We start from the raw sequence: 25,329 nt of genomic DNA, 5'->3' as shown, positions 1-25,329 counted from the left end.
GTTGCTGGCTGGATCCCTAGTAGGGGGCATGCAGGAGGCAGCCAATCAATGATTCTCTGTCATCACTGATGTTTCTATCTCTCTTTTCCTTCCACTCTGAAATCAATAAAAAATATTTAAAAAATCAACAAAGACATATCCCTGGTGAGGATTTAAAAAATATTTAAAATTATGTAAGTAAAGTACTAATATTGTCTTCGTTTAAAAATAAAAGATAGCCCTAACTGGTTTGGCTCAGTGGATAGGGTGTTGGTCTGTGGACTGAAGGGTCCCAGTTTCGATTCTGGTCAAGGGCACTTACCTTGGTTGCTGGCTCAATCCCCAGCCCCTGTGGAAGGCAACCAATCGATGTGTTTCTCTCACATGCATGTTTCTCTCTTGTCTCTTCCTCTTCCACCACCTGCCTATTGCCTTCCTCTCTAGGGGTAACCATTATCGTTTTGAGGACACCTTGCCAGTACCCTTTCTATACATTTTTTTCATCTTCTGTATATACATACACACATTTTTTTTTTTTTTTTTTTTACACATAAATGACACCTCTTCGCTTTGTAGGTGAGGAAACTAAGTGAAACCTGGAGGGGAGACATATTGACAAATTTACTGAAGGAAAGTGCACTGAACAATAGTTTATTAGAATCTACCATGTGTCAGACTCTGCACCCAGTGCTTTATTGGCACGAAGGGTTCTGGTATTTTACTTCTATTGGATGGGTCCCCGCACCAGGTTAGCTATCCAATTAGTTTAGAGGTTGGGAAGCACTGCGAAAGTCGCTTCAGTGCGATGATGTAGAATTTGTATTTTGATGGGAGCTACGGGAGACTTAGCAGAAGGCTATGGAGCTGCAAAAAAAGAAAAAATGTCATGGGCAGTTGGGTCTGCCAATAAGGCTTGTGAAACTGAAACGCGAAAAGCCTACTACCTGCCAAGCCCGAAAATTCCTTCGGAAACCAGAAACCAATACCGCGTCTATGAGAATGGCCTTGGAGCTGGGAGAGCAAGGCACCAGAGGTTGCAAAGAAGACTGCGGCCGCAGGGAGCAACGGAACAGCGAACCTGCAGCAGAAACCACTCTCGGACGCGTCTGGAAATGCGCTTGCGCCGACCATCGCGGGGGGCGGGGAGTGAGAGGCGGAGCTTGGTGGCGGTCTCTGAGCCTGCGCAGACCGAACGGCGAGGTGGGGGAGGGCAGCCGTGTGTGTCTGTGTTGTTGTTCCGCGGCAGCGGCGGCGGCGGTAAGATGGCTGCCCACGGGGGCTCCGCGGCGTCCTCGGCGCTGAAGGGGTTAATTCAGCAGTTCACCGCCATCACCGGTAAGAGACGCGGTTACCGGAAGGTGGAGAGTGGGGTCTGGAGCGGGCGGCCGGTCTGCCCCGGGCTTCCCCTTACCTTCATGCATTCCTCCCTCGGGCTTTCCCCACAGCTCCCGTCCTCTCTCCTGAGGAAGAGGCGACGACGGCGTCGGGTCTCCGGGTTCAGGCAGCAGACTGCCTCCCCCTCCCCCCACGCACTCAAACCCTCGTTCTCGGTCTCCTTTTAGTGTGGAGGGAGACTCCCCACCCCCTGTCAGCCCAGACCCGGAGAATGGGCCGAGACCATTCGCCCCCGCCGGCCCAGGGACCTGGGGGCGGTAGAGGTGGGGGGCCGCACCCGGGCCACCGCCCTCTTCCTTCATCATCATCTCTTTTCTGTGCATCCATGAGGTGCAGTGCATCCCCTTACCTCTTTCCTTTCTTCCTCGGCCAGGTCATTCTCTCCCTATCCCTGGCCTGCCCTTCCCTTTTCTGGGCCCCTCGGAACCATCGCTTGTGGCCCTGGAGTGTTTGGGGCCTCCCGTCTTAACGGCGACGCTGGTGGTGTCGGCAGCGCCTTAACCGATCCCGCGGGATAGGCCGCCAGAAAGGGAGGGTTACTGAGGAGTGCCTTCAAGTCTGAGGTTTTAAGAGAAGAATGAGGGACACCCCCCCCCACACACACACCCCCCAACTTAATAGGGAAGGCCTGGAGGAATCCTGGGTGGCGTTTCCCACCTCCCCATAATAAAATCAAGACTGAGACCATGGCGCCGGGGCCTCCTGCTGATAAAATAGGGATGGCGGCAGAAACTTCTTTGAGAGAAAATCAGTTTCTGGTTGTCAGTAATTCCCCACACTCTCGGTTTCTATTTTCCTTTAGACCCTTGCAAAGGGCACACGCAGAACCTCTAACCGCCTGGAGGAAGGGCCCTAAGCCATTCTATGAATTCTCTATGACTTGTTTCTCTCTGATGGTGCTGAACTTTTTTTTGCATGAGTTATTAGAGGGCGGAGCAAATGATGAAGTTCTCTGTGGAGTGATTTTGAAAGAAATGTACTTCGTGTGCCGAGTATAATTTTGCCGTTCTAGTTTGTCATTTTGGAAAGAGGTCAGAATATTAGCTCTTTTCCTTAGGAGATCTATCCTTTATCTGGTAATTTCTTAGATGCAGAGAACGGCTCCACTGTTAATGTAGGTAGTGTCTGAGGTGCAAGATCTGGTTAAATAAAATTTTACATTGTTTTAACTACTGCAGGTTGTATGCAAGTTGCTGTTTTACAATTAAAGCTAGTTTTATTTTTTTGCTTTGCAGTAATAGCTAGATGTTTGATGCATTAGCCTGTGGGTATGAAACATCACGTCAGAGTTGGTAAAGTAAAATTTGTAATTAAATTGGGATGAAGAGTGGAATCACTTTTCTTAATATTTAAAAACTTTTGTGATTAAAGATGTAATGGATTTCCCAATGGTTAAGCAGATCATTGTTATTGAGAAAATAAGAAAATTATTGTGTATATAAGTTAATACATATTGTTGATTATGTTTATATAGAAAAACCTTTGTAGTGAATCAGATATTGAAGATTATTAATCTTTTATTCAGGTTTTTTAGAGATGGTTTAATATGCTACCTGTTTAATTTCAGTTTTTATGCTATCCTACCACCCCTTAAGGAACTCAGATTGTTTTAACCTCACATTATTTCTTCTAGTGCAACATTTTTGTTAGATATAGACAAAATCTAGAGTGTGGTGAGATGCAGTGACTCACTTAATTGCTTTAATTCTTTTTCTGTCTGCTATTTACATGGCTTATTTCTTGGTCACAGGCTTTTCTATTTCTGAATCAAGTTGAAGACCTTCAGTAGACTATGGTATCTGTAAGTCTGCAAAAGGGAAAATACCTTAGATCAGTGGTCGGCAAACTCATTAGTCAACAGAGCGGCAAACTGTAGCTCGCGAGCTGCAGTTTGCCGACCACTGCCTTAGATTGTTCTTAATGTATTAAAAATTTCTATTAAGTTTTGGGGATTTTTAAACTTTTTTATATTTTACAAATAGTGATGAACTATTAGAAAAATGATTGACTTCATTAGTCTTTCTCATGTATCAGTAAAATTTGGGGTTCTAGCCGAAACCAGTTTGGCTCAGTGGATAGAGCGTCTGCCTGCGGACTGAAGGGTCCCGGGTTCGATTCCGGTCAAGGGCATGTACCTTGGTTGCGGGCACATCCCCAGTGGGAGGTGTGCAGGAGGCAGCTGATCAATGTTTCTCTCTCATCGATGTTTCTAGCTCTCTATCCCTCTCCCTTCCTCTCTGTAAAATATCAATAAAATATATTTTAAAAAAAATTTGGGGTTCTGACCACATATATTTTTAAATTGTGGTATTTATGGTAAAAGGATCCTATATAATAAAAGAGTAATATGCAAATTGACTGTACATTCATCACACCCACAAACCACACCCAGCAGCCAATCAGGAGCAAGTATGCAAGTTAACCCAACCAAGATGGCTGTGACCATGGAGAGAGCAAGAGGCTTGGGTTTTCCCGGCAATGGAGGAAGCCAAGCTTTCTGCCTGCCCTGGCCTGCCTTGGCCTCCGCTTAAGGCTACAAAGTTTCAGTTATAGAAGATAAATAAATCCCAACAAAAATGGCTGCAGCCACGGAGCGAGCAGGAGGCTTGGCTCTGCTCAAGGCTACTAAGTTTCAATTATAGAAGATAAATAAATCCCAGATACCAGGGCCTCCTCTTGGGTCGCCCGGGGGCGTGGCCAGCCTGCCAACCACACAGGCCCCTCACCCAGGCCGCCCCACACCCCAACAGAACCCCCACCCTGATCTGGGACACCCTTCAGGGCAAACCAGCTGGTCCCCACCCATGCACCAGGCCTCTATCTAATCCTCCTATCTAATAAAAGAATAATATGCAAATTGACCATCACTCCAACACACAAGATGGCTGTCACAGATGACTGACCCCATGTGGACACAAGATGGCCGCCACAAGATGGCCAGTAGGGGAGGGCAGTTGGGAGGGACCAGGTCTGCAAGGGAGGGCTGTTGTGGGCGATCAGGCCAGCAGGGGAGGGCAGTTGGGAGGGACCAGGCCTGCAAGGGAGGGCAGTTGGGGGCGATCAAGCCTGCAGGGGCAGTTAGGGGTCACCAGGCCAGCAGAGGAGGGAAGTTGGGGGTGACCAGGCCTGCAGGGAAAGGCAGTTGGAGGGGACCTAGGCCAGCAGGGGAGGGCAGTTGGGAGGGACCAGGCCTGCAAGGGAGAGCAGTTGGGGGCGATCAAGCCTGCAGGGAAGGGCAGTTAGGGGTGAGGGGAGGGCAGTTAGGGGTGACCAGGCCTGCAGGGGAGGGCAGTTAGGGGCGACTGGGCCTGCAGGGGAGGGCAGTTAAGGGTGACCAGGCCTGCAGGGGAGGGCAGTTAGGGGCAAACAGGCTGGCAGGGGAGCAGTTAGGCATCAATCAGGCTGGCAGGGGAGTAGTTAGGGGGTGATCAGGCTGGCAGGCAGAAGTGGTTAGGGGCAATCAGGATGGCAGGCAGGCGAGCAGTTGGGAGCTAGCAGTCCTGGATTGTGAGAGGGATCCCAGATTGGAGAGGGTGCAGGCTGGGCTGAGGGACAACCCCCCACCCTTCATGCATGAATTTCGTGCACTGGGCCTCTAATATTTGATATTTATTCATTGCTGGATGAATTAAACTAACCTTAAGAGCTTATGCTCTGATTTCAAAAAGATTTTATTTATCTGGAAGCTCAGCGTTCTGGTAAAAGCAATCCATTTAAAAAAATTGAGTCTTACCGTTTCTGTAGCATTTAGAAATAGAATAGAAAATTCAAAGAGTTTTAAGTCTTATTTCTCACTAAATAAAACAAATCTCTCTGTATGATATGTGAGTATGAAGTAATGACTATGATTTAAAAAATTATTAAAAAGATATCACAACATGACATACTTTTGAAAAAGGAACAACAAATCCACTCTCACAATATTTATTTTACATTTTATTTTCCAATTTTTGTTTATAGACTTTTATTATTATTTTCCTTATTTTTACATTGTGGGTCATAGGATACATAATTTAGAATTCTGATTTTTTTTTTGAGTAGAATTCTGAAACTTTTAGTTAACATATGTTTTTTTCATTATCAAACTCTTTTTGTTGTTAATCCTCACCTGAGGATATTTTTTCCATTGATTTTTAGAGAGAGTGGAAGGGATGGGGAGAGACAGAGAGAGAGAAACATTGATAGGAGAGAAACAGTGGATTGGTTGCCCCCTGCATGTGCAACCGAGGTGCGTGCCTTGACCAGGAATGGAACCTGAGACCCTTCAGTCCAAGGACCTTTCAGTCCACTCTAACCACTGAGCAACTTGCTAGGGCAATGACCAAACTCTTTGATAAGCAAGTAGCTAAGGGAAATGATGGTCTTTGAATTAATCACATTGAAGTTACATAGAAAACCAGTCATGTTGCTTTATAGTCTACTACATTTTATAACTTGGTATTTGTCATACATGGCCTTGAATGACTACTGACAATGCAATGTGCAGATCATGTATCATAGAAATGTACACTTGGAGCCTATATGATTTTAATAACCAATGTCACTCCAATAAACTGAATTAAAAGAAAATTTCAAGTCATTTTAAAAAAAATCATATCAGTTCCCAAAATATGAGGAAAAAATGTGCTGCTGTGTCTGAAGGTAACGCCAAAAGTACAATTTTATAAAATGTTTTGAACCATGGCATTACCCATTAATACCAACTTGGGCTGACATCCAGCCACACATATACAAAATACACAGTTGTAATCAGAATAATTTTTCCCCTCCCCCTCACCTGAGGCTATATCCTATCTAATAAAGAGGGAATATGCTAATTGACCATCACTCCATCACAAAGATGGCTGCACCCACAGCTCAGGCCAAGTTCCCATAAGGAGCCTTAATGAGCAATCAGCAGGGACCTGAGGCTACGCCCTCCCCCACCCCCCTGGGGCTTGACAGGGGACCTCAAGATGTTCTTCCCATCCTGGTGCTGGGCTAGGGGACCTTAGGCTGCTCCCCCTGCCCCAGCGCCAGGCCTGGGGACCTCAGGCCGCAACCCCCACCTGGCAGGGCTTGATAGGGGACCTCAGGCCACGCCCCCCCACCCAGTGGGGCTTGACGGGGGACCTCAAAAGGTGCGCTTCCCATCCTGGTGCTGGGCTAGGGGACCTCAGACTGCTCCCCCTGCTCCAGTGCAGGCCGGGGGACCTCAGGCCATGCCCCCCACCAGGTGGGGCTTGACAGGGGACTTCATGCCGCACCCCCCCACCCCGGCACCAGGTCAGGGGACCTCAGACTGCACCCCCTGCCCGGCGGGGCTTGACAGGGGACCAGAGGCTGTGTCCCCCTGCCTGGCTGGGCTTGACAGGGGACCTCAGGCTGCATCTCCTGCCCCAGCACTGGGCCAGGGGACCTGAGGCTGCGCCCCCCTGCCTGGCTGGGCTTGACAGGGGACCTCAAGGTGCACCCGCAGTGCTGGGTCGGGGGAACTCAGGCTGCACCCCCCACCAGGTAGGGCTTGACAGGGGACTTCAGGCCATGCCCCCCCACCCCAGCACCAGGCCGGGGGACCTCAGACTGCACCCCCAGCCCGGCGGGGCTTGACGGGGGACCTCAGGCTGCGCCCCCTGCCTAGCTGGGCTTGACAGGGTACCCCAGGCCGTGCCCCCCACCCAGCAAGGCTTGACAGGACCTCAAGGTACACCCCCAGTGCTGGGTTGGAGAAACTCAGGCTGCGCCCCCTGCCCAGCAGGGCTTGACGGGGGGACTTGAGGCTGCGCCCCCCTTGCTGGTGGGGCTTGATGGGGCACCTGAGGCTGCGACCCCTCCCGGTGCTGGGGGACCTGAGGCTGTACCCCCCTCCTTCCCCCCGCCTGGCAGGGCTTGATGGGGGACCTCAGACCATGCCCCCTGCCCAGCGAGGCTTGATAAGGGTGGGACTGGCCGGGTCTGGATCTAGCCCAATGCGGGGAGGGGGGGCGCGGCTGGGTCTGGGTCTTAAACACAATTTTGAGGCGCATGTGGGTGGGCGGAGACTTGACTCTGGGTCCCTTGGTGAGCCCCAGACTCTGACAGGAGGAAGGTTTTCATATACGTTTTACTAATTTTCTTTCATCTCTGACACTTCTATTATAAAGGGCAATTAGCAATATTAAATTATTTCCTCTAATTAATCCCCTTTTAACGTGCATGAATTTCGTGCACCGGGCCACTAGTATCTTTAATAATAAAAGCGTAATATACTAATTAGACCGGACAGCTGAATGACCTTCTGGACGAAGCTGGGGCTGCGAGGGCCGAGCCCTTGCACGAATTTCTAGTGATATATATATATATATATATATATAATTGATTTTAGGGGTTGGGGAGGGGAGGGGAGGGGAGAGGAGACGTTGATGTGAGATTGGTTGCCTCCCATATGCACCCTGACCAGGGATCAAACTGGCAACCTGGGTATGAGCCCTGACCAGGAATTGAACCCGAGACCATTTGGTGTACGGGATGATGCTCCAACCAACTAAGCCACACTCGCCAGGGCAATCAGATTAATTCTTGAGATAAGGAATACACAGACACTATAGCATAGGTAAAAATTAATAGGTAATCAGAAGGTAGACAAAATGTGAGGGAAGAGAAAATACTCTGAGAAGACAAGTGTGTTACTATAGAATGCTAAAGCTTTGTGCATAGTAGACATTCATGCACTTAATGAAAGTATAGAACCTCAGTTGTAAAAGAGACCTTAGTTTAATGTTTCTCTGAAGTTGCTGAATGAATACATATTTGTTATAGAAATTAGGAGCTGGTGTGTGTGATATTTGGCTTTGTGGCTAATTTCCATTCGTAGTCTTTTCTACAATACATTTCTCTTGGGTATTAAAATGTGTTTAAGTTCTCTTTCAGGAAAGGTGGTTGCAAGTGTTCTAGAAGTCAAAAGAAAACTCTGGAATTTTAAGAACTATTTCAAAAGGTGATAATACGTTTGAACAGAAATTTTGGGAGGAACTTTTTTTTTTGAGTTGTGAATAGAATCTTACTAATAAATTAAGTATTTATTGATAGACTGCTGTGTACCAGGCATTGTTCAGATCCAGGGGATATTGCCATGAGCAGGACAGGGTGTATATCCTCAAAAAGCTTGAAGATTAACGGAAATACAGATACATACATCAGTGTTGTAATACAGTGGGGAAATGGTAAGAGTCACAAAAGCGGGAGGTCAAGAAAGGCTTCTCAGAAGAAATAACTTCTTAGCTAAAACCTAGAGGAGAGCCCTGGGCCAGGTAGCTCAGTTGGTCAGAGCATTGTCCCGGTACGCCAACGTTGTGGGTTCGATCCCCGGTCAGGGCACATACAGGAATCAACCAATGAATACATGAATAAGTAGAACAACAAATCTCTCTCTCTCTTAAATTAATAAATAAAAAATTTTAAAAATAAAATAAAACCTAGAGGAGAAATACTTCTAGCAGGAGGGACATGTGCAAAAGCCTAGAAGAGATAGGGACAGACATATATACATACAGAAACAAGAAAGCAGAGCCCTAACTGGTTTGGCTCAGTGGAAAGAGCATCGGCCTGCAGACTGAAAGGTCGAAGATTCGATTCCGGTCAAGGGCATGTTCCTTGTTTGCGGGCACATCCTCAGTAGGAGGTGTGCAGGAGGTAGCTGATAGATGTTTCTCTTTCATCGATGTTTCTAACTCTCTATCCCTTTCCCTTCCTCTCTGTAAAAAAATCAATAAAATATATTTTTAAAAAAAGCAGAGACAATAGGTTTAGGGAATTGATAATTCCAAATGAGTAGAGCATAGCTAGTGGGAGATGCAATAAATGGAGTTGAATAGATTAATTGGGTGCCAGATTAGGAGGGGCCTTGAAACCCATGTTAAGAAATCTTGGATTTATTCTGAGTGTAGTGGGAATCAATGAAGTTTTTATTTTTTTTCTTTATATCGCAACATTTTTATTAAAACTAAGAAATATATATGTGGGGATTTACTTTAGGTAGTGTATACCAAATGTAATATTCTCTTCCCCACCCCTAGGGACTGGAATCTTTATTTTACAAATCTGATATCTGACCTTCATTTACTAGTTTATAATCCATGAAGTTTTTTTTTTTTTGTTGTTTTTTTTTATGAGATTAAATGCTCCATATTTTTTAATTTTTATTTTCTTTTTGGTAATTTTAACCTGAGGATATTTTCCCATTGATTTTTAGAGAGAGTGGAAGGGAGGGCAAGAGACAGAAACACGGATGTGAGAGAGATACATTGATTGGTTGCCTCCTGCACACACCTTGACCAGGGCTGGGCATTGAGCCTGCCCTTGACCGGAATCGAATCTGGATTCTTCAGTCCGCAAGCTGATGCTCTGTCCACTGAGCCAAACTGGTTAGGGCTAATCCATGAAGTTTTAATTAGGGGAGTGACATAATCAGATTTGGATGTTTTAGAAAGAGCTACTTGCCATAGTGGAGAAGCGGCAGGCATAGAGATCAGAAGACTGTTGCATTAGTGCAGGAAAGACAAACTGGTGTCCTGAAATAAGTTAGTGGTAGAGAAGTGGACTCTGAAAGATATGGGAAGAGTCAGGAGTCAGAATGAAGTTCAGGATTCTGTTTTGGACATCTAGGTATATAATGCTGCCACTTATGAAGGTGTGGGATAGTAGAAGTTTGGGTGGGGAGAAGATGATTAGTTCAGTGTTAGGTTAGTTGCTGCCTGTGGGACTTCAAATTGGAGCTGTTTTATAAGCAAATGAGTATTTGGGTCTGGAAGGAGTAGTGATTGAGGAGTCAGTCCTATTGATCGCAACTGAAACTTTAAAAGTGGATGGCAGTTTGCTAGGGGAGAGTGTAGTGTGAGAAAATATTAGGCTCCAGAATGCAAAGCTGAAGGAACACTAACATCTTACACAGACTGCAAAGATAAACCAAAGATGGAGAAAAACCAGGATAGTGTGATTGTACTTCCAACATCAGGAGTACGGAAATACCTCAAATATATAGGCACTTTAGGAAACCAGAAATCATCTATATATATAAAAGGCTAATGTGCTAAGTGTTCCACTGTCCAACCAGTCGCTATGACGCCCACTGACCACCAGGGGGCAGACGCTCAATGCAGGAGCTGCTGAACTGCAGTGACTTGGCAGCAGCAGGTCTCGGGTGATGCACCCCGAAACCAGAAAGGAGGGAGCCTGATTCCTTGCGGGGCTGTGCAATTCCACCTTCAGCCGTGGGTTATGTTGTTGCTGGGGCGCTGTTGGCCCTGAATCTGGTTTACTGCACACTTGTATTTGCATTTCACACCCTGTACGACAGCAACTTTGCAGAGTGCCCTCTTGCACTCCGGGACCCCTCAGGGGATGTTGGAGAACCGCTTTCAGCCTGATCCCTGCAGGCCAGGTCAAGGGACACCACCTGCCGGAGGGACCCCGCTCACTCTGCAGGTGCTGGGGAGGGACTGCGGGAGGTTGGCTCCAGGGTGTGTCCGGCCCATCTCACCCAGTCCCGCCCTGCCGGCCACCTTCTTTTTTTTTTTTAAATATATATTTTATTGATTTTTTTACAGAGAGGAAGGGAGAGGGAGAGAGAGTTAGAAACATCGATAAGAGAGAAACATCAATCACCTGCCTCCTGCACACCCCCCACTGGGGAGGGGATGTACCCGCAACCAAGGTACATGCCCTTGACCGGAATCTAACATGGGACCCTTGAGTCCGCAGGCCGATGCTCTATCCACTGAGCCAAACTGGTTAGGGCCGGCCACCTTCTAATTAGTTTCCTTTCAATGTGCACGAATCCGTGCACTGGGTCACTAGTCTACATATATAAAAGTCTAATATGCCAAGTGTCTGTCCAGGTAATGACATCATGTAGCAATGCCGGCTTCCTCTCCCTTGCAACTAGCCTCCTTGGAGTTTCTTCATCCCAAGAACACGACTTGATTTATAGCCAGGTGGAAACATTTTACACTGTAACCAAATGTCTGTGAAACGTTTTCCGTGCCTCATCTCATTTGATCCTCACAGAAGTCCTGGAGTAGGTAGATAGGAGACTTGGTGGAATCCTATTTTCTTTTCGTTAGCTGGAAAACGGAGATTTAGAAAGCTTAGAAACTTGACCTGACTGAAAAGAAATAAGAAATCGTGGACCTTGAAAATGACTTCAGGTTTTCTCACTGCGCAGAATATAGTCAAACACTGCTGCAGTTAAATATTTTACCCTTTGTTCTTCCTGAGTGATCTACAATAATAATCTGCTTTGTGTTTATATTTACTTCTGTGTTGCTGACAATTACCTGAAAGAGAAGTTGGGGTGCTTCACTGGGCTGGAAAAAGTTTAGCTGCATCAGAAAGCAGGTCTAATTAAGCAAGTTTATTCTACATAAAAGGCTAAGATGACTCGCGCATGCAAGATACATATAAAGCTCTTGCTGGCGCCAATCACAAGCATGTGTTTCTATCTGTCTTGTCGATTGTGACTTTGGTTGACACTTCTATTATAGAGAAAGGGCAAATAGCGATATTGAAATATTTCTTCTAATTAATTTCCTTTCAACGTGCATGAATTTGTGCCCTGGGCCACTAGTGGAATATAAATATATTCTGTACTTTTTTTGGTTCGAGCTGGATGACAGTCTTAGAAACCATTTCAACCCATTTCTGAGTTATCAAATGAGGCATTAAAGGCCCAGAAAAAAAAAAACTGACTTAGGTCAGTGCTTCTCAAACTTATTTGTAGAAAAGGACTTAAAAAAAAAAATTTAAATCTTCATGGACCAAAATTTTTGTAAAAAACAATAAAAAATAATTGCTTGAACATGAAATAAAGATAGGGAACATATAAGCCCGCTATTTTAAAATTAAGAAAAAATTTGCGTACAATAAAATCTACCCTTTTTAGTGTATAGTTAGGAGTTTTGATAAGCATATACAATTATGTAACTGTAAGATATACAACAGTGCTAGTATCATTCTCAAAAAGTTCCTCTTGCCCCTTTGTAGTTAACCCCTCCCCCTACCTGTAGCCTAATCTTTTTGTCTATTGTTTTTCTTTTCCAGAATGTGACATAAATGTAAACACAATAACCTTTTGAGTCTGGCTTCTTCCACTTAGCATACTGTATTTGAAATTCATTCATGTTGTTGTTGTAAGAATAGTTCCTTCCTTTTTATTGGTGAGTAGTATACCATTGTATGGATATACTACAATTTGTTTATCCATTCATTAAATGATTGACTAATTGTGTTGTTTCCAGTTTGGGGGGTTATAAATAAAGCTGCTAAAAACATTAGTGTATAAGTGTTTGAATATAAGTTTTATTTCCCTTTGGATAAATACAGAGGAATGGGCTTATTGGATCATATATAATTAAGAAATTGCCAAATAGGTACGTAACTAAGAAATAGCCAAACAGTTTTCCAAAGTCATGATTACCATTTTACATTCCCATCAGCAATGTATGAGAGTTCCAGTTGCCCATTTGGTACTTTTAATTTTTTGTAGCTGTTTTAATAGGTGCCTAATGGTATGACATTGACTTGTGTGTTTTTTTTCTTAAAATGTTTTTTGATTGATTTTACGGAGAGAGGAAAGGAGAGGGGGAGAGAGAGAAACATTGATGTAAGAAAGGAACATTAATTGGCTGCCTCCTGCATGCCCCCCACTAGGGATCGAGCCTGCAACTGGGCCAAGTGCCCTCACGGGGAACCAACCAGCGACCTTTTGGTGCATGGGACAACGCTTCTCAACTGAGCCACACCGGCCAGGGCGGCATTGTGGTTTTCATTGCATTTCCCTAGTGATTAATAATATTGCTCATTTTTTCATATGATAATTTGCCATCCATAAATCTTTCAAGACCCAACTACTTATTTTAATTCTCACCTGAGGATATTTGATATTTTTCCACTGATTTTCAGAGAGTGGAAGAGAGGGGGAAAGACACAGAGAGAAACATTGATGTGAAACACATTGATTGGTTGCCTCCTGCACGTGCCTGGGGGAGGAGCCCGCAACCGAGGTATGTGCACTTGACTGAAATTGAACCTGGGACCCTTCAGTCCACAGGCTGATGCTCTATCCACTGAGTTAAACCATCTAGGGCTCAAGCCCCAACTTTTTTTTTTTTTTTTTAAATATATTTTATTGATATTTTACAGAGAGGAAGGGAGAGGGATAGAGAGCTAGAAACATCGATGAGAGAGAAACATCGATCAGCTGCCTCCTGCACACCTCCCACTGAGGATGTGCCCGCAACTAAGGTACATGCCCTTGACCGGAATCGAACCCGGGACCTTCAGTCCGCAGGCCGATGCTCTATCCACTGAGCCAAACCGGTTTCGGCCCAACTTTTTAATTATTAGGTTCAACAGACATAAAATTACTCTGTTTCTGTAAAAGTAGTTTTTAAATTCTTACACTGGAATTTCTGTTTTTATTTTGTCATGGGCTAGTAATGGATAGCTATTCTGCACTGGTCTAGGTAATGGTGGAACAGGGACTAGAACTCTGCTGTCTTTACTCCCAGGCCCATGCATTTTCCTCCATGTTACCACTTTCCCTCTCTATAGGCTCCTTTTGTTGACCCAAATAAAATTAGCTTTGTTTAATTATTTCTTTCCCCTTAACTTAATATCTAATTCCTTTTGTACTTAATAAATTTAGTTTACTGCATATAAGGTTATTTTTTCTTTTAATGTTTTCTACTCCTGAATGCTTAACAACTCCATGATGGGAGAATGATGAGGTTGAACTATACCTTATTTCTTACAACTATCACCCACTCCCATTTCCTTGATGGGCAGTCAAGCTTACTGTGTTACCATTTCTGGGGGAAATGTAGGGACACACAAAAAGTAACCTCTTTGTGTCTGTCATTTCTGTGCTCTATCCCTCTGGGTCAAGAGGGGGTCTGTAGAGGAATTTTCTTCCTCCTTTCTTTTTTTCCTTCCTTTTCAACTCTGTGACTGCTATACTTTGGTTCCTTGTTAGTAGTGAAGAGACTGTTCTTTGGGCACTGAAAGTAGTGTAAGACGAGACATAAGGTACTATTAAATCTTGATTCTTCCTTCCAGCTGTGGTAGAGACAGGGACTGCATTATAGGTTTGGGGCTATTTCCTGTATCATCATTAATGAAGAAAGAGTGTGAACTAAGAGGCAGCAGGGAGGAAATAGCCACCGATAAATGGTGTGCCACAAGCTGGGTTAAATAATGTTATTTTGGTGTCATTAGCAAACTTAAAAGAGATGGAAAGAAAAAAAGATAAGGGATAAATAAAAAGGGTACATGTCCTCTTTCTCCGCCATCGAGGTGCGTGCATTCGCTTCTCCTTCACCATGTCTTCCCACAAGACTTTCAGGATCAAGAGGTTCCTGGCCAAGAAACAAAAGCAGAATCGGCCCATTCCCCAATGGATTCGGATGAAAACTGATAATAAAATCAGGTACAACTCGAAGGGGAGACATTGGAGAAGAACCAAACTGTGCCTATGAGAAATAACACATGAGAGATGACTCACATATTTATGCTGTATCCAGGTTGCCTACGCCTTTAAATGATTGAAAAGATGCTACTGTCTGGACAGTTGGGGCATTTTAATTGGAGAATTAATGGACTTGTGATTTTGCTCTGTTGATTTTTCCCCCCCCTGCAATAGTAGGATGGTTCAGTAATAAATGTGTGAGACCTTTTTTTTTTTTTTTAAAAAAAAAAAAAAGGGTACATGTGTTGAAAAACAGTAAAGTGGGATTCCTGCCATGGATTGTGTCCCTCCTCCCCCCAAATTCATATTTTGAAATCCTAACACCTAATGTGATGGTATCAGGTGGCGGAGGCTTTGGGGAGGTGATTAGGTCATGAGGATAGAGCCTTCATGAATGGGATTAGTGTCCTTAAAAAAGAGAACCCAGAGAGTTCTTTTGTCCCTGCCATGTGAGGACACAGTGAGAAGATAGCAGTCTATGAAGGAGGATGTGGGCCTGTACCACACACCAAATCTGCTGGAGCCTTTATCTTGGACTACCCAGCTTCCAGAACTGTGAAAAAGAAATGTTTGTTGTTTAAACCACAGAATCTATAGTATTTTTAAAAAATACGTTTTTTTATTGATTTCAGAGAGGAAGGTGTTATGCCCAGATTTCGTGATTCCCAAAGACCACGAGGGAGCCGAGTCCGATGCAAAAGCAAAGAGCCTTTAATCGAGCTAGCTCGAGCCCAGTCCCCCCCCCCCCCCACCCACACACACACCCCGGCGCAGTGGCGAGGTGGAGAGAGAGAGAGAGCCCAAGACCCCAAACGCGCTGATTTATAGGGGGCCTGGGAGAGGTAGGAGGGGTGAGGTAGTGTGGCCTCCGCTGATTGGTCGGGGTCAGGTTGCACATGGGGGCAGGGCAAGGCTTACTTTCCCTTGCATTTCTATTGGCTAATTCAAAGGTGTGGGTTGGATTCTTGGAGAGGTTCTAGGGCGGGAACCTGACTCCACGAGGTGGAAGACATGGAACAAAAGGAACATGGAGTCTCCCTGCCCTTTCAAAGGGAGAGGGAAAGAGTGATAGAAACATCAGTGAGAGAGAATCATCCATCAGCTGCCCCCTTCTGGGGATCAAGCCTGCAACCTGGGCATGTGCCCTGACCAGGAATCAAACCGTGACCTCCTGGTTCATGAGTTGATGCTTAGCTACTGAGCTACACCGGCTATAGTATTTTTATTATAGCATTCTGAACAAACTAAGAACACTGGGTTAGATTAAGCTATTCTGCTGCTACCTATAATATTGGAACCTCAAAAGATGCCCATTTAAGCAAGTTTCCAGATAGTTTAAATCTGCAAACTTATTAGTTCCCCCTTTAAATATATATATATATATAATAGAAGTTCAATTTTTTCAGCTGACCCATCAAAAATTGTTATTGCCTCTTAACATATAGGTAAAACTTGTAACTATCACTGTTCCTTTCCCCTATGTCAGTGGTTGGCAAACCGTGACTTGCAAGCCACATGAGGCTCTTTGGCCCCTTGAGTGTGGCTCTTCCACAAAATACCACTTGCAGGCGCGCACGTACAGTGCGATTGAAACTTCGTGGCCCATGTGCAGAAGTTGGTTTTCGGCCTGGGCGAGTCTATGTTGAAGAAGTGGCATTAGAACACTCAAGGGGCCAAAGAGCCGCATGTGGCTCACGAGCTGCAGTTTGCCGACCACTGCCCTATGTCATTTTGCCCTCCTTTTCCTCTGTCCTCTCAGTTAACCTTCACTTCTTCATATTCCTCTGTTTAGCTCAGTGGGAGTGTTGTTGGCATTTCGGCTAGGGCAACTATTTGTTGCATAGGACTAGTCCATCCATTGCAGAAGATTTAGCACTTGTATTAATTTCCTGTGGCAGCTGTAACAAATTACCACAAACTGCATGGCTTCCACAGGTGTCCTCAAACTATGGCCCGCGGGCCACATGCGGTCCGCCGAGGACATTTATCCAGCCCGCCGGGTGCTGCTGCCTGTCCTGCTTAGCAGCTGACTTGTCCCGGGCCCGCAGTGCGCATAGGAATTTGTTCATAGTTTTTTTTTTTTTAAACTATAGTCCGGCCCTCCAACGGTCTGAGAGACAGTGAACTGGCCTCCTGTTTAAAAAGTTTGAGGATCCCTGGCTTAACACATTCATTCTTACAGTTTTGGAGGCCAGAAGTCTGTAATGAAGGCATGTGTAGTTTTTGGGGGAAGATGGACATTTTTGAACCTACTACATCACCCCTAGCTTCTCTCCACTAAATGCCAGTAATGCCCCTGACCCCCAATTCATGAAACACCAAAAGTGGTCTTTCACATTACTAAATGTCTCTACTACTTCTGGACCTTAAGAACCGCTGGTAATTTTAATTATTTTTCAGTTATCTTCTGTTTCTAAAATGATACCCTAAGTGATGCAACAAGTGATACACTAAGAATGACTGATTATGGCACAGATAATTTGCCTTTATTTAATAAAATAAATGGTGTACATAGGATGGGAATTTGGGCCTCTAGTATTTACACTATCTGCCCCCAAAATCTCACAAATCCTGTTTTAATCTATAGTTCAATAGACCTGTGAACCTTGAAAATTTTGGAATACTTAATACACTTTTAAATTTTCTGCTGCTTCTGTATATTAACTCCTTTTTTTTTTTTTTTTTAGAATTGTTCAACTTACTTATGCATAATATTGGTTGATTTTTTTTTTAAATCCTCACCCAAGGATATGTTTTTTTTTATTTATTATTATTATTTTTTTAAATCTTTATTGTTCAGATTATTACAGGTGTTCCTCTTTTTACTCCCCCCATAGCTCCCCTCCACCTGATTCCCCACCCCACCCCATGCCCTTACCCCCCGCCACTGTCTTCATCCATAGGTGTAAGATTTTTGTCCAATCTCTTCCCGCACCCCTCACACCCCCTTCCCCTTGAGAATTGTCAGTCCACTCCCTTTCTATGTCCCTGATTCTATTATATTCACAAGTCCATTCTGTTCTTCAGACTTTTAATTCACTTGATTTTTAGATTCACTTGTTGGTAGGTATGTATTTGATGTCATTTTGTTGTTCATAATTTTTATCTTTACCTTTTTCTTCTTCTTCCTCTTCTTAAAGAATACCCTTTAGCATTTCATGTAATCCTGGTTTGGTGGTGATGAACTCCTTTAGCTTTTTCTTGTCTGTGAAGCTCTTTATCTGACCTTCAACTCTGAATGATAGCTTTGCTGGGTAGAGTAATCTTGGTTGTAGGTTCTTGCTGTTCATCACTTTGAATATTTCTTGCCACTCCCTTCTGGCCTGCATAGTTTCTGCCGAGAAATCAGCTGACAGTCGTATGGGTGCTCCCTTGTAGGTAACTAACCGTTTTTCTCTTGCTGCTTTCAAGATTCTCTCTTTGTCTTTTGCCCTTGGCATTTTAATTATGATGTGTCTTGGTGTGGTCCTCCTTGGATTCCTCTTGTTTGGGGTTCTGTGTGCTTCCTGAACTTTAAGTCTATTTCTTTCACCAGGTAGGGAAAGTTTTCTGTCATTATTTCTTCTAATAGGTTTTCAATATTTTGCTCTCTCTCTTCTTCTGGCACCCCAAAAATTCGGATGTTGGTACGCTTAAAGTTGTCCCAGAGGCTCCTTGCACTATCTTCATATTTTTGGATTCTTTTTTCTTTTTGTTTTTCTGGTTGGGTGTTTTTTGTTTCCTCATATTTCAGATCTTTGGTTTGATTCTTGGGGTACGATGATCTACAGTTGAGTTTCTGTATATTCTTTATTTTAGACAGTGTATGCTTAATTTCTGACTGGTCCTTTTCCATTTTTGTTGGCATTTTCATTAAGGTCCTTGAAGGTCTCACTAAGCTCCTCGGAGGTCTGATCAAGTTTCTCAGTGGTTTTTAGAAGATTCTTGAGTAACCTTACAAATGTGGTTCTGAACTCTGTGTTGTCCAGTAGTTTGCTTTCCTCCATTTCTTTCATTCATGACATGTTTCTTTGTCTCCGCATTTTGCTGCTTCCCTGTGTTGATGGAGTGGCTTTGTGTGGTAGGTGACCTATAGGGGCCAGTAGCTCAGCCTCCCCAATCACCTGAGGTGGACACTCTTGGTACACCCCTTTGTGGGCTGAGTGCAAAGTCTTGGTGTAGTTAAGCCTTGATTGCTGTTGGTACACTGGGGAGAAATTGACCTCCAGGCCAACTGACTGTGAGGACCCGCTGTGTCTATAATGGAAGAACTGCTGTGCTGGAGACACGCTTATGGTGCAGGACTTGTTTCAGTGGGGCTTTGGTGCTCACTAAGTCTGCCTCTTGAATGTGTCACTTATGGATGTGAGGAGTTGAAGTCTGGTGTCTCACACTGACCACTAGGTACACTGGCTTCTGGATCTCCAATGGGGTGCAGGTCAGCTACTGTCTGAGGCCACCCACCAGGCGCTACAGCGAGAACTACAGTTTTTCTCCTCTTTGCTTGGGCTTTGGAGGTTTTAGAGCTGTCTGACCTGGGCTGCAAGTTTGCTAGGTTAAGCTGCGATAGGGTAGGCCATTCATATGCTAAAGCTGCTGCTTGGAGCTTGGGGGGATTTGTAGATTGTGCGGGGCGTGGTCTCAGGGCGTCATTAGGCTAGGGCGTGGCAAACAGCGATGGCTGCCAGTTAGCCGGCTCTGCGTCTCCGACCGGTGTCCCTGCATCCCGCGCCCCAGCACAGTAAACAATTATTCCTGCGCGCAGCCCTGCAAGCAAGCCTCCCTCACTTTCCGACCGGATGGCAGACAGTCCAGCTTCTCCCCGTAGGAGTTTGGGTCCCCCATGTCTCCCCAGAAACTGGAGTTCGGAGTAATCGGGAGCTTGTCTTCCTTTGGGTTGAAAAAAGCAGCGCTCCCCGTCGCCCATTGCCATCCCGATTCTCGCGCCTCCGTACCTCAGCTTTTCAGCGCTTGTGCACCTCTCAGTGCTGTTTTCTCTTTCCTTCTAGTTGTAGAACTTCCACTCAGCCAGCTTTCCCGTGGTTCTGGGTGATAGACGTTTTGTCTTTTAGTTGTAGTTTTGAAATTGTTGTGTGAGGCAGCAGTTTAGGTGTTTACCTACACCGCCATCTTGGATCCTCAAGGATATGTTTTTTTTTATTGATTTTTAGAGGAAGGGGAAGGGAGAGGGAGAGAGAGAAAGAGAGAAACATCGATTGGTTGCCGCCTCTACATGCCCCGCCTGGGGATCTAACCCGAAATGTAGGTATATGCCCTGACCAGGAATCAAACCCGCAATAACACTCAAACCAACTGAGCTACCTGACCAGGGCTGTATATCAGCTCTTGATGCTTCTCAGTTGTACTGGAATGCTGTTTAGTTGCCACAAATTTTGGAGCAGATCCCTTTCATGTATCATTTTATATTTTATCCATAACATTCACTTTTTTCTAGAGTAATCTTTTTGCTTTTTTCATTGCATTCCTACTTTTTAAAAAATGCATGTTTAAGCATCTGGCCCCTGCTCTCACAGACATTGCAGTACATTGAGCTCCATAGAGACAGCACTGGGGCAAGTGTGAGTTGGATGAGCACTGAGGAAAAATAATTACACATGGGCAAAGGAGATCTAAGACACGAGAAGCAAAATGTTATCATATGCTTTCTTTGTGCAAACTTTCTGGGTGGAGCACAAAGATGAAGCACCCCAGGTGCTTCAGTCAAGTTCTCAGAGTTTTCTATGTTCTCAGAGAGCTTGAAGACTATGTCTGCTAAAGAGAAAGGAAAATTTGAAGACATGGCAAAGATGGCCCATTATGAAAGAGTAATGAAAACTTACATCCTTCCTAAAGGGGAAACAAAAAAGAAGTTCAAGGATCCCAATGCACCCAAGAGGCCTTCAGCCTTTTTCTTGTTTTGTTCTGAGTATCGCCCCAAAACCAAAGAAGAGCATCCTGGCCTATCCATTGGTGATGCTGCAAAAAAGCTGGGAGAGATGTGGAATAACACTGCTGCAAGTGACAGGCCTGGTGAAAGGAAGGCTGCTAAGGTGAAGGAGAAATATAAGCTAAAGGGAAGCCTTATGTGGTGAAAAGGGAATCATCACAGCTGAAAAAAAAAAAAGGAAGAGGAGGAAAATGAGGAAGATGATAGTGATGAATGTTAGTTCTAGGAGAGTTTTTTCTTGTCTATAAAGCATTTAATCCCTTTGTACACAACTCCTTTTTTAAAGAAAAGAAATGTAAGGTGTATAAGGTTTGTTTTTAAACTGTACAGTGTCTCTTTTTTTTTTTGATAGTTAAAACACTACTGAATGTGTCTTTAAATAGTGCTGTCCTGGTGGTATTTTCAGTAGCCACTAATTTTGCCTGGTGCAGTGTGCAGAACAAATTAGTTATATATGGGGATGGTAGTTTTTCATCTGCAGGTCTCTGATGTAGCTTATATGGAATAATTGTTAACGGAATACCACTCTGTAATTGCAAAAAAAAGTTTGCAGCTATTTTGTTGACATTCTGAATGCTTCTAAGTAAATATAGTTGTTTTCCTTTTAATGAAAAAAAAAAGCATTTAACATGAGTGAAACACATGTTCATAGCATCAGATGAATGAGGGAAAGAAAACTGATGGCCTAGTGGACCAGGTAGGCCAGTTGGTTAGAGCATTATCTCAATACTAGAGGGCTGGTGCATGAAATTCGTGCATGCTGCGGGGGATGTCTCAGCCCAGCCTGCACCATCTCCAATCTGAGACCCCTCAAGGGATGCCTGACTGCCTGTTTAGGTCCAATCCCACGGGCAGTCGGACATCCCTCTCACAATCCCGTACTGCTGGCTCCCAACCGCTCACCTGCCTGCCTGCCTGATTGCCCCTAACTGCTTCTGCCTGCCAGCCTGATCACCCCCTAACCAATCCCCTGCCAGCCTGATCGACGCCCAACTGCTCCCCTGCCAGCCCAATTGTCCCTAACTACCCTCCCCAGCTGGCCTGGTCACCCCTAACTGCCCTAATCTGCTGGCCTGGTCGCCCCTAACTGTCCTCCTCTGCAGGCCTGGTTGCCCTCAACTGCCCTCCCTTGCCAGCCTGGTCGCCCCTAACTGCCCTTCCCTGCAGGCCTTGCCCCTCCCAACTGCCCTCCCCTGCCGGCCTGGTCACCCCTAACTGCCCTCCCCTGCAGGCCTGGTTCCCCCCAACTGCCCTCCCCTGGAGGCCTGGTCCCCCACAACTGCCCTCTACTGGAGGCCTGGCCTCTCCCAACTGCCTTCTCCTACAGGCCTGGTCCCCCCCAACTCCTCCCCTGCAGGCCTGGTCCCTCCCAACTGCCCTCCCCTGCAGGCCTGGTCTCCACTTCACTGCCCTCCCCTGCAGACCTTGTCCCTCCCAACTGCCCTCCCCTGCAGGCCTGGTACCCCCCAACTGCCCTCCTCTTCCAGCCCAGACACCCCCAACTGCCCTCCTCTGCCGGCCCAGTCACCCCTAACTTCCCTCCCCTGCAGGCCTGATCGCCCCCAACTGCCCTCCTCTGCCAATCCGGTCATCCCTAACTGCCTTCCCCTGCAGGCCTGATTGCCCACAACTGCCCTCCCCTGCTGGCCATCTCGTGGCAGCCATCTTGTGCCAACATGGGAGCAGCCATCTTTGACCACATGGGGGCAGCCATCTTTGACCATATGGGGGCGGCCATCTTGTGTGTGGGAGTGACAGTCGATCTGCATATTGCCCTTTTATTAGCTAGGATGCCAAGGTTGCAGGTTCAATCCCAGGTCAGGCCACATACAGGAGTCAACCAATGAATGCATGAATAAATGGAACAACAAATCAATGTTTCTTTCTCTCTAAAATAAATTTTAAAAAAAGAAAACTTAAAATGTCTTACTCTGCCTGTTCATTATCAGTGTGGATCTCCATAAGCTATGCAAAAATACTTCCAGTGTTTTTCATTTGTCATTGATATATATCTTGAGTACCATATAACTTGGGACAGTCTTTTTATTTTTTTATTAATAGCCAACTATTTGCCAGTGAGGAGTTGCACCAAGTTATTTTAATGTGAATTTTCTTTTTATTTAAAAAAGAAATCTTTATTGTTCAGATTATTACAATTGTTCCTCTTTTTTCCTCCCATAGCTGCCCTCCACCTAGTTCCCACCCCACCCTCTTCCCTTACTCCCCACCACTGTCCTCATCCATAGGTGTACGATTTTTGTCCAGTCTCTTCCCGCACCCCCCACACCCCCCACACCCCCCACACCCCTTTCCCCCCAAGAATTGTCAGTCCACTCCCTTTCTATGCCCCTGATTCTATTATATTCACCAGTTTATTCTGTTCATCAGATTTTTTATTCACTTGATTTTTAGATTCACTTGTTGATAGATATGTATTTGTTGTTCATAATTTTTACCTTTACCTTTTCCTTATTTGTCCCTTAAAGAACACCTTTCAGCATTTCATATAATACTGGTTTGGTGGTGATGGACTCCTTTAGCTTTTTCTTATCTGTGAAGCTCTTTATCTGCCCTTCAATTCTGAATGATAGCTTTGCTGGGTAGAGTAATCTTGGTTGTAGGTTCTTGCTATTCATCACTTTGAATATTTCCTGTCATTGCTGTCTGGCCTGCATAGTTTCTGTTGAGAAATCAGCTGACAGTTGTATGGGTGCTCCCTTGTAGGTAATTAACTGTTTTTCTCTTGCTGCTTTTAATATTCTCTCTTTGTCTTTTGCTCTTGGCATTTTAATTATGATGTGTCTTGGTGTAGCCTCTTTGGATTCCTTTTTTTGGGGGTTCTCTGCGCTTGACTTGTAAGTCTATTTCTTTCACCAGGTGGGGAAAGTTTTCTGTCATTACTTCTTCAAATAGGTTTTCAGTATCTTGCTCTCTCTCTTCTTCCGGCACCCCCATAATTCGGATGTTGGTACACTTGAGGTTGTCCCAGAGGCTCCTTACACTATCTTCATATTTTTGGATTCGTTTTGCTTTCTGCTTTTCCGGTTGAGTGTTTTTTGCTTCTTTGTATTTCAAATCTTTGACTTGATTCTTGTGATCCTCTAGTCTGCTGTTGGATCTCTGTATATTATTTTTTATTTCAGTCAGTGTATGCTTAATTTCTAGTTGGTCCTTTTTAATATCCTTGAGGGTCTCACTAAATTTATCGGCCTTTTCTAGAAAATTCTTGAAAAACCTTATAACCGTGGTTTTGAACTCTATATCCAGTCATTTGCTTTCCTCCATTTCTTTCATTTGTGATCTGTTTCTTTGTCTCCGCATTTTGGCTACTTCCCTGAGTTGATAGACTGGCTTTGTATGCTAGGTGTCCTATAGGGCCCAGTGGCTCAGCCTCCCCAGTTACCTGAGGTGGATATTCTTGGTGCACCCCTTTGTGGGCTGTGTGCACAGCCTTGTTGTAGTTAAGTCTTGATTGTTGTTGGTATCACTGGGAGGAATTGACCTCCAGGCCAATTGGCTGTGAGGATCAGCTATGTCTATGCTGGGAGAACTTCTGTGCTGGAGACACCCTTATGAGACAAGACTTGCAAAAGCCTCTGTGCTCAGCTTGGATGGGGCGGAGTCTCAGGGCGGAGCAGACAGGAATGGCTTCCCGTCAGCCCTGTTCTAAGAGGCCCCTGGGTCTCAGTGTCCCCCGGTAATCGCTGCAAGCACCTCTGAGAGAAAGCCACCCTCAAGTTTCGCCCGCCGCCAGACAGTCCATTTTCTCCCCGAATGAGTTTGGGTCCCCAGAGTTTCTCCCGGAACTGGAATTCAGAACAGTCGGGAGCTTGTGTCTCCCTCCTGATTGAGGAAGCCAGCCGCGTACTCAGTTGCCAGCCCTCTCCACGCACGCGCCTCTGTACCTCTGCCTTCTGCAGCTCCTCTCAGTTTCAGTGTGCTTTTCTCTTTCCATCTAGTTGGAGAATTTCCTCAGCCAGCCTTCCTGTGGTTCTGGATGATGTCCGTTTTGTCTTTTAGTTTTAGTTTTGAAATTGTTGTGCGAGGCAGCAGTTTAGGTGTTTACCTGTGCCGCCATCTTTAATGTGAATATTCTTAATCGACTTCATGAAGTTGGTAACATCCCCATTTTATAACTGAGGAAAATGAGGGCTAAATAAATTAGTAACTATCTCAAAACCACACAACTAGTGAATGACAGAACTAAGATTCAAACTCAGGTTTATCTGAGTACTATCCAGGCTCATAATGTTTATACTATCTTTAACTCCCTAGCCAGAGAACAGATGATACTATGAAGAATGTTTTCTCTTCATTACTGGGTATAGAACTGGCCAGAGAGAATTTTGATACCTTCATTCCAGTTGTTTGGTATCTTTATCCCCAGGGTACCTTGTGTCTTTTTGATGCTCTAAGTACACCTCTTCCTTGTCCGTCCCCTCAGCCACCCGCATGCGCCCTGACCAGGCCAGATATCAAACCTGCAACGCAGGTACCTGTTCTTGACTGGAAATTGAAACTGAGACCCTTCCCTTTGGTGCTCAGAGCC

The 25,329-nt window shown here is 45.0% G+C and overlaps 2 protein-coding genes and 1 pseudogene across 3 annotated transcripts in view; all 3 read left to right on the top strand.

Annotated features, from left to right (window-relative positions):
* The first annotated feature begins 1,168 nt into the window (after nucleotides 1-1,168).
* Nucleotides 1,169-25,329, top strand: part of UBXN7 (UBX domain protein 7) — a 75,422-nt gene continuing 51,261 nt past the window's right edge. The window contains exon 1 of the mRNA XM_080656666.1: nucleotides 1,169-1,314. Within this exon, the coding sequence (XP_080512792.1) occupies nucleotides 1,242-1,314 (73 nt within the window). The 5' untranslated portion in view covers nucleotides 1,169-1,241. The remainder of the gene's footprint in view (nucleotides 1,315-25,329) is intronic.
* LOC308242091 (large ribosomal subunit protein eL39-like) lies at nucleotides 14,709-14,864 on the top strand (the record flags this gene model as incomplete). Its single annotated transcript, XM_080655970.1, has 1 exon — nucleotides 14,709-14,864. One exon carries the CDS (start codon nucleotides 14,709-14,711, stop codon nucleotides 14,862-14,864), a length of 156 nt encoding a protein of 51 aa, XP_080512096.1.
* LOC308242633 (putative high mobility group protein B1-like 1) lies at nucleotides 20,449-20,925 on the top strand (annotated as a pseudogene). The gene has a single exon. The product of its transcript is annotated as a putative high mobility group protein B1-like 1 (transcript).

The sequence above is a fragment of the Plecotus auritus genome (assembly GCF_963455305.1).
Source record: "Plecotus auritus genome assembly, chromosome: 2".
Classification (NCBI taxonomy): domain Eukaryota; kingdom Metazoa; phylum Chordata; class Mammalia; order Chiroptera; family Vespertilionidae; genus Plecotus; species Plecotus auritus.
The sequence above is the reverse complement of the archived record's forward strand: the minus strand, read 5'-3'. Positions and strand labels throughout refer to the sequence as shown.